This window comes from Epinephelus fuscoguttatus, linkage group LG12 (assembly GCF_011397635.1).
Source record: "Epinephelus fuscoguttatus linkage group LG12, E.fuscoguttatus.final_Chr_v1".
Lineage (NCBI taxonomy): Eukaryota > Metazoa > Chordata > Actinopteri > Perciformes > Serranidae > Epinephelus > Epinephelus fuscoguttatus.
The window spans coordinates 35,839,080-35,848,873 of NC_064763.1; the positions used below are offsets into that span (position 1 = coordinate 35,839,080).

General features: G+C 40.5%; 1 protein-coding gene across 1 annotated transcript; it reads left to right on the forward strand.

Annotated features, from left to right (window-relative positions):
- LOC125898864 (solute carrier family 22 member 4-like) lies at positions 1 to 8,838 on the forward strand. Its single transcript, XM_049592838.1, has 10 exons — positions 1 to 565; positions 1,134 to 1,237; positions 1,338 to 1,492; positions 1,781 to 1,952; positions 2,385 to 2,511; positions 4,680 to 4,780; positions 4,988 to 5,202; positions 5,693 to 5,875; positions 7,256 to 7,391; positions 7,927 to 8,838. Exons 1-10 carry the CDS (start codon positions 158 to 160, stop codon positions 8,003 to 8,005), a joined length of 1,680 nt encoding a protein of 559 aa, XP_049448795.1. The 5' UTR covers positions 1 to 157; the 3' UTR covers positions 8,006 to 8,838.
- Positions 8,839 to 9,794: the final 956 nt, after the last annotated feature.

The window sequence follows — 9,794 nt, forward strand, 5'->3', positions numbered from 1 at the left end:
GTGGGCGGATTCAAAGGTCTGAGCTCAGGTGACCTGAGCTCAGCTTTATAGCTTATATGCATGTCACAGAGCAGTAGAACACACTCTGTCTCGTGCCTGTCAGTACTGACGTAGCGTCTGCTTGTCTTTTTTCCTTCTTTTCTTTTTAAAAATATCAATGGGTAGCGAAAAAATCAGAGACTATGACAGCATCACATCTTTTCTTGGATCTTGGGGACCCTTTCAGCGAAGGATCTTTTTAGTACTGGCCATCAGCATCCTCCCAAATGGGTTCTTTGGCAGCTATATAGTATTCATAGGTGATACCCCTCCTCACAAGTGCTCTATCCCTGAGAACTACAACATCAGTGAGATGTGGAGGAATGTGACCATCCCACTGGAAACAGTAGATGGCATTGAAAAGCGTAGCTCTTGCTCAAGGCTTAACCTGGAAATCGTCAGGAACTACTCTCAAAATAAAATCATCCCAAATGTGGATGTGAATGTGAGTGAGATTCCATTGGAGAGTTGTCGGGACGGATGGACATACAGCAAAGAACTCTACCAGTCAACCATTGTCACAGAGGTGAGCAATGAGTCATCAGTTAACTTCCCTTTGAACATGTTTTAAGGTTTCCACAATGAAATGGTATAAACTTCCTTTTCATGTCTAGTTTTCAGTCAGTTAATGTAATCAACTAAAAAAAGACTCACTACAACCTTTGTTTTTAGTTTTGCATATTTAGTATTTAGTGTCACTATTTTAGTGTAAAACTGTGTCGGAGAGCATTTTAAAATAGAAAAGAAACTAGAATACATACTTATCCTCATGCTGTTTCTACTTCTGGGAGTAATAGTACCCTCCATGTGATTACTATGACAGCTGCTTATTATGCTGCTGCTACTTCTGGCACAAAAGTGTCACCTGTGTTATTGTTGCCACTATTACTAGCACTACACTACTGATAACATCGCAGCTACATCTTAATAAGACTGATAGTATTATTCTTGTGACTACTGCAACTGCTAGGTCTAGTACTAGTACTAATTTTATCACTCTAAAATGTGTTTATAGGTTTCATTTCATTATCACAAAAGTGAGATCCACTGTTTTTTTTACAACAAAAGACTGATAAAATGCATTGATTTCACAGTGGGACTTGGTATGTGAGAATGCATACAAAACTCCACTAGCCACCTCTATTCAGTACGTTGGTGTACTAGTGGGGGCGTTTATCACAGGCCAGATGTCTGACAGGTCCGTACTGCTTGCAACATTGTCTGAAAATTTTAACAGTCTAATTTTGAAGTGTAGGAAAATTTAACTTACTCAAGTACAAACTGTATGTCTTACACAGGTTTGGAAGGAGGGTATCACTCTTTCTCATGATGGCTCTTCAGACTGTGGCGATCACAGCACAGATATTTTCCCCAAACTGGGAGATCTTCACCCTCATTTTCTTCTTCGTGGGTGGAGGGGGATACTCCAACTATACCATTGCATTTGTGCTGGGTATGTTTGCCACTGAGGATTTTGAACATGCAGTATTTGATACAGCTTGTTAGGTACTGTATGTCACAATGGTTCATCTGACCTGGCAGGTAAAACAGGAAAAAAATCCAGTTCCCACAAATATTCTGGCTCTTACTGAGGCCCAAAGTGGAAAAAGTAGTTTATAATCTTGTGGGAACAAGTTATTAACTTTTGGAAACAAATTATTTTCTTGTTCGCACAAGATAACTAAGAACTAAGATAAAATTTTATATTGATAAGTTCTCATTCAATCTGTTATGGCTACAGGTTCAGAAATTCTAAGCACCAAAGCCAGAGTGGTCTTCTGCTCCCTTGGGGTTTTTATGGGCTCCGCTTTGGGTTACATGTTATTGCCAGCTGTGGCTTACTTCCTCCGTGATTGGCGGATGCTGCTGATTCCCATGGCTGTCTCTGGCCTGATCTACATCCCCATGTGGTGGTAAGAATATTCATACATTGCATTTCAGCTTCAGCTACCTTTACATTGCTTGCATGATGAGTTTAACACCCCATGTTCCTGTATGATTGATGGTGGCTGACCAGACGGGCATTCGCCAAACCAACCAGTTAAACATCATCATCATCTTGTAAAACCACCACTTACTGTGATAAAACACTATCACAAAATCTCAGCTTTGTGGGGCTTTGTGCACACAGCTGATGATACTTTCTTCCATATTGTTTCCCCTTACAGGTATGCATTGTCAGAATGGTTTGCATTTGCTGAGCAGCTTGTTGCTACAGTTGCTGTTGTGGCCAGGCCCTTTGAGGTCATGGTTATGGAACAGAGGGTGCTTTGACTGAGCACACTTAGTCTTGTGTCTCTGCATGCATGTGCTGATAATGTTGTATCCCTGTTTCAACTCTTCAGGTTAGTGCCAGAGTCCCCTCGCTGGCTGCTCTATCAGGGGAGGGTGAAGGAGGCTGAGGCCATACTGAGAGACGCTGCCAAGATCAATAACGTAGAGGCTCCAAAGGCCATTTTTACAGAAGCTGAGGTAGGCTGCTTTTATTCATAACATATGATAAACGTACAGTGCACTTGCTTCAGAGGCACTATGTTGAGTAGTCTAAAAATAAAACAAAGCTTTTGTCATTTGTAGCAGTGTTCCTGTGAGATACTTTGGTCCTCAGCTCAGAGTGCATGGTGTGCAACGGAAGAGAGGTGCATGTTAGGGGGAGGTTCACTCAAAGAAGATGTCATAGCCTCTGTATTAGTCAGTAATGACATGAGATACAGTATAATTAAAACAAAAATAATGTCATATAAACGACTTTATCTTAAATGTATTTATTTATATCATCATTGTACAAGTTAAATATAAACCCACACCATCTCCCTTTGGCTGCAGATTTGTGCTGCTGTGTGAATTTGCACCGTCCAGATAACAATGAAGAAACATGTTTCTATTTGTATCTACACTGAACAAAAATATAAACACAACACTTTTGTTTTTGCTCCCATTTTTCATGAGCTGGTGTGTCTGGTGTGCCTTAGGCTGGTCACAATAAAAGGCCACTCTAAAATGTTCAGTTTTGCTTTATTGGGGGGGTCTGGGGGGTGCCAGACACCATCGAATGTGAGCATTTGCTCACTCAAGTCGGTTACGACGAAGAACTGCAGTCAGGTCAAGACCCCGATGAGGACGACGAGCACGCAGATGAGCTTCCCTGAGACGGTTTCTGACAGTTTGTGCAGAAATTCTTTGGTTATGCAAACCAATTGTTGCAGCAGCTGTCCGGGTGGCTGGTCTCAGACGATCTTGGAGGTGAACATGCTGGATGTGGAGGTCCTGGGCTGGTGTGGTTACAAGTGGTCTGCGGTTGTGAGGCCAGTTGGATGTACTGGCAGATTGTCTGAAACGCCTTTGGAGACGGCTTATGGTAGAGAAATGAACATTCAATTCACGGGCAATAGCTATGGTGGACATTCCTGCAGTCAGCATGCCAATTGCACGCTCCCTCAAAACTTGCGACATCTGTGGCATTGTGCTGTGTGATGAAACTGAACATTTCAGAGTGGCCTTTTATTGTGGCCAGCCTAAGGCACACCTGTGCAATAATCATGCTGTCTAATCAGCATCTTGATATGCCACACCTGTGAGGTAGGATGGATTATTTCGGCAAAGGAGAAGTGCTCACTAACACAGATTTAGACAGATTTGTGAACAATATTTGTGAGAAATTGTCTTTTGTGTGTATAGAACATGTTTTAGATCTTTGAGTTCAGCTCATGAAAAACGGGAGCAAAAACAAAAGTGTTGCGTTTCTATTTTTATTCAGTGTATATTCCTCTTCATGCAGCCCTTTTGCAATTTGCACTGCTGCATAAACATGAACCACAGCGCCCAGCACATGTGTGTATTGTACAGTGTCATGGCTGTGGGTAAGAAGGAACGTCTGTGTCTCTCTGTGGAACACCGAGGCAGGATAAAGCGGTCGCTAAACACACTCCTTTGACTGTCCACAGTGTCATAGAGTGGGTGAGAGGGGTCGCCCATGATGGCTGGAAGTCTTTTAAGCATCCTCCTCTCAGCCACCGCTCTCACTGGGTCTAAGTTAGACCCAAGCACAGACCCAGCCTTCTTCAGCAGCTTGTTTATTCTGTCCTCATCTGCAGCCTTCATCCCACTGCCCCAGCATGAGACTGCAAAAAAGAGGGCGCTCTCCACAATCGAATGGTAGAAGGCGTTCAACATAGGGCCATGAACATCAAATGACCTGAGTCTCCTCAGGAAGTGGAGACGACTCTGAGCTTTTTTATACGCAGCCAGGGTGTGTAGAGAATTTCATAATGAGTGGACAGCTTTGTTTGCTTTCACCACTAACACTGCAAAGTTTAAATAATCAGAAATATCAAAAGAAAAACAAATGAAACAGTGATTTAAACCGGTAAAAACACTAATGTTAGCAGTTCCACATCACAAATCAGTGTATTTCCGACATTTTTTGTCACAGATGGGTCTCTAACTATGGTGGCCAGCACAAAAATAGGAATGGCCCTGTCTAGAGCCAGTGTTTGGTTTGTTCGTTCTGAGCTTCTGTAGAAACATGGCAATACAACATGGTGATCTCCATATATACATATAAGGACCTGCTCCCTCGTATTAATTTACATAGATTCAGAATTGGCTGCTGCAACTGTTTCTCCTTGTTTTTTTCCCAGATCGAAGATTCACTGGCTATGAAAGACAAGAAATACAACATTTCAGTTATCGTGAGCAGCTGCAATATGTTCTCTCTTATATTACTGAGTTCATTACTGTGGTACGTCTGAAGTTTCTTCATGGCATAAATCCTTTAAGCACCAAAATCAATAGTGCTCACACTTTACACAACTCATGCCCAAATTACAATCAACAATTACAAGTGTTGGTCATGCAAGATTATTATTACAGATGCATATAAAATTATTTGTCTTCGGTGTCTCCCATCCTATGCTTATTCAATTTGTTGTGTTGAATATCTCCGCAGGATCATCATCACCATTAGCTACTATGCTTTAATCCTCAACACTTCAAACCTGCACGGCGATCCTTACCTAAACTGCTTCTTGTCTGCACTGGTAGAAGTGCCGGCTTACATTGTTGCCTTGTTACTGCTCAAGTACTGCTCCAGGCACTTCTGCCAATCTTCTACACTGTTCCTTGGAGGCTTCATGATCCTCTGTGTCCATCTCATCCCTATGGGTAAGGCTGTTCTTTCAATTAACATATTTAAAGTTAACACATACATAGTGCTGGTTAACAACATAGGCAATCAGATTTAAAGGAAAATGTCATCCTGCCAACTCATTTCATGTTTTGTCAATGTTTCAATTCCACTTTCAATGCCGCTGTAATGTCACAACACTAAGCATTTCCTTTAAGCAACGTCTGGAGGGTGTCAGACTTAGAGTCAGTGACAGAGACCTCAAACACTGTGCAGGTTTCACAGTGGGACAGCCCCTAGCTGTCACTGATTTAGCAGGAGTAAGGGGGGACATTGGAACTTTAGGCCAAACTATAGCTGAGGCTGATGGGAATGTCATTAGTTTTGCAGGTATTTGGTCATAAATCAAATAATTTGCCAAATAAAATGTCTAATTTTCACATGGAGGAAGTAAAAACAAAGCTCTGTCAAAGGACTGTATATACGTAATTCTTTTGACTTTTAATTTGTTTGTTTTCGTTCCCTTAGATTCACCGAGTGTGCCTGTGGTCCTTGAGATACTGGGGAAATTCGCCATAACATCTGCATTTTGTGTGGTGTACTCCACCACATCAGAGCTCTTCCCCACTGTTATCCGAAATACAGCAATGGGGTGTTGTTCCATGGCCGCTCGCATTGGAACCATCGTCTCCCCCTTTATCATTTATCTGGGTAAGGAGTGTAATCAGTTTTCTATTCTAAGTCAGTTCCAGGGCAATTTCTCTGAGACAAAATTCTTATTATGTTGATTATTTCTGCAGTAGAGAGCTGCAACTATTAGTCCAGTAGTTGATTAGTCGAGTGACAGCAAATAAAGCCCTGTTTCAGTCATATCTTAAGCAAAAATGCCAAAGACTGTCTGGTTCCAGCTTCTCAAATGTGACAACCAGTTGCTTTTTCTTTGTCATTTTTGACGGTAAATTGAACACCTGAAGGTTTTAAACAGTCACCAGAAAAAAATGTTGGCATTGTACGTCTCTGAAAACCACAAATATGTTACACTTGTATCTTTTATTCATGTAATCAACATTTCTAAAATAACGTAGCGTATGAGCTGACTTTGTCATAGAGAGAAGAAAGGGATGGTGGATGACGCCTGCCAAAATGCACACCACTGTTAGAGACCAACAATAAAACAAGCTGTTTTTTAGCCAGTCACCTCTGTGTTTTCATCGTCCTTTTAGCCACCAAGTGTGAGTGTTTTCCACCAGGGATAGTGCAGCAAAAAGGGCTATTTTTTACCGTGGAAATGCTGCATTTGCAGCCAGAATAGTGCCACGCAAGTTGATTGTTTCTTGCCGAGACATTTCTAGCCAAGATAGTGCCATGCGTCTCGGTCGTTTTTTTTACCAAGACTTTGACAGCTTCTCCATCTGTGATTGTGCCACCAAAATCCCAGACATGATCTTTTCCTAACCATAACCAAGTGGTTTTTGTGCCTAAACATAACCACATGTTAACCACAGTGTTGTTGAAGCATAAAGCTTCAACATAATAATGTTCAAAAGTGATGTATCTGTGGTTTGTAGAAATGTGCAATGCCAACATTTTTGCTGGTGATTGGATTTATTGAAGACAAAGACAGGCCTCTGAGAAATTGTGGATGCCATGAAAATAACTGGCATATTAATCCATCCATCCATCCATTTTCATCTGCTTATCCGGGGCCGGGTTGCGGGGGCAGCAGGCCAAGCAAAGCACCCCAGACGCCCCTCTCCTTAGCAATGCTTTCCAGCTCCTCCTGGGGGACCCAAAGGCATTCCCAGGCCAGATAAGATATGTATCCCCCCCCCAGAATGTGCAGGGTCTGCCCTGGGGCCTCCTACCAGTGGCATCTTGTTGCAGTCCAACTTCATTGAGAAGTCCCTTGGTCTCTTGTCTGTGCCTTTAGTATGAGACAAGTTTCTTATGTCTGTCAACATCAGTTGTACAGTAGGCAATTTTTTAATCAAAATTGCACCTCTAGTACAGGTGTACAAGCAACTCAGAGGCTGTTTGTGTAATTTGTGTTTTCTTCGCCTTTCTCACTTTTTTTTCGCTGATCTTTCGCAGGACGATACAACAAGGCACTCCCGTACATACTGATGGGAGGCTTTGCTATTTGTGGTGCTGTCTTGTGTTTCCTGCTGCCAGAAACGTTTGGAAAGGCTTTGCCGGAGACCATCTCACAAATGCAGCTGATATGCGGGTGAGTTTACACACTGGATTTACTGTGTGTTTACTGGTGACAGTATTCGTCGTGCAGATGTAGCCACTGCAATGTCTGGATTTCAGCTATAGGCACTTAGAATTAAATGTTAATAAGTTGCTTCAGTGACAAGTTCAAAGTCCTCTTCCAAAACTACATGATCACAATTCAGAAGGAAATGTGGTTTTGTTTGTTTGTTTGTTTGTTTTTTTACATTTTATGTCACTTCATTATCAGGTCAGGAGAAGCTCTTACATCACTGTCACTGGAAGAAAATAGTGAAATGCAGATAATCCAAATGAATATTTCAGTGTGGATGCTTGCTTTTCATTTCAGTGAGCAGAGTAGACGAATATTAATAATTGGTTACTATTTACAGTTTTGTACGTTACAGTGCATCAGCGTCATAAAAGGGCTTAATCATTTACATGTGCAACACAGCAGGCTGTTTGTAGTGTCATGTAAACCTTTGACCGATGATTTTTATGCGCCTGCTGTTACACTGTCACTAAACGTCCTCTCAATGTTCAAACAGGAAAAGACGGAGAAAAGAAAACAAAGCTGAAAATGGAGAGAGCCCGGCTGATTATCAGAGTAAAGAAACAAAGCTGTAGTTAGTTATGATTATGGATTTTATTTTCTAAAGCATTTCATTGACCTGCTTGCTTACAGAAATATTTTGTTTTATGTAAAATTCTGATTCATGTTTTGTTGTTTGAAATGCCCTATACTGCAACTTTAATTTATTGTGAAGCACGTTGTCACTCCATTTTAAAAAGATTGATCGAATTTTCACGACCAAAGAAACTTTTTTTTTAATTATTATTATTGTTATTATTACAACAGAGCACATCAGTCCAGTTTTAGCTGCCCTGCACTAGCTTCCAAAAAATTTTTAAACTGATTTCATGGTCCTCCTTCCTATATACAAAGCCCTTAATGTGCAAGAACCAAGCTACACTGCTAACTCCATTGTTGAGTATTTTCCTCCAAGAACACTGCGATCATCTGCTGCTGGTTTATTGGAGCTCCCCAGCAACAGCCAAAAGATAATCAGGGATGCGACCTTTGTCAGTTACACCCCAACAGGTATTTTCAGGAAGCCAGCCCAAAACATATTCTTAAAAGAAAGCTAAAACACATCTACCTCGCTCTAAGTAGCTCTGACTTTTCTCAGACAGGCCTGAAACTCTTTCTTTTTACACCTCACTCTGCTGCGGTTCTTTTAAAATATTGTATCTTACTTGATTTTATGATTTACTGTTTCATGATTTTACAATTTAATGATTTCATAACTTATAGTTTTGCTGACACTGACCTATGATGCCTTCTATGTGCTCTGTTTTCACTTTCTCTTTTATAAAATTGTATCTAAATGTCCTTTTTGGTCTGTTTCATGTCCACTCTGCCTTATTGTAAAGCACATTGTGCTGCATTTCTTGTATGAAACGTGTATATAAAGTTATAAATAAAGTTATTATTAATATAATGTCCAAAAAATGTAGTTTTGTGTTGTTTTATTCAGTACTAATTTGTTCCTAGCTTTATGTGATCTTGGTATTTGTTGCATGCTCATCTTCAAGCTGAGTTTTGTTTTATTTTATAGCAAAAGGCTGATTAAGTCAAGTGTTTGATCACAGAAAACTGCACTAATTCAGTTGTTTTAATGGACTTAATGAACTTTTATAACAGATCCTAATTTAATGCCAAGTCAAATATAATGCACTGTTTTTAAGTTGAATCTCCATTTGTTTAACTGCAGAATCACGTCAGAAAAGTTGGATTTTACGACACAAAAGCACACCTTGGAGACAGGATCTAACTTCTCCTGTACCAAAACACTTTTTAAAACTCAGCCGCACTATTTTAGTCTACTCTTCCAAGGCATTGAGAAAGTGCATTGCAATAAACAAGGCGGCAATCTTGATTTGACGCATTGTGGGTACATTAATACACAATCGCCACATGGACTTAATGAAGAGCTGACTTGAGGTGTTTCCTTACAAATTAAGATTAACTCTTCATTTTTGATAAAAAAAAAAAAATCTGTTTGAAATTAAATCAGAATATCATTTTGGATTTGTTGATTTTTGATGTATTTTCCATTTTATTTTATTCAAATTTAACCACAAGATGGTGCCATAATGTGAAGCAGACACGGTGGCAATGCAGGTGATACAGATTACCAATGTTCTGATTATCCTATAGGATGCCTTCTTATGGGGTGGGAAATGGATAACAAGCATTTGCAACCAGTGTTCTTGTTTGGCCCCTGATGATGACGTATGTCGAAACACTGAGCTTTTGATTCAGCACTATGCTGCTGAACATGAAAAGACAATGTCTGTGTGTGGTCTTCCTCCTTCAACCAGGTAAGAGATCCAAGGCTATGAACACAAAATT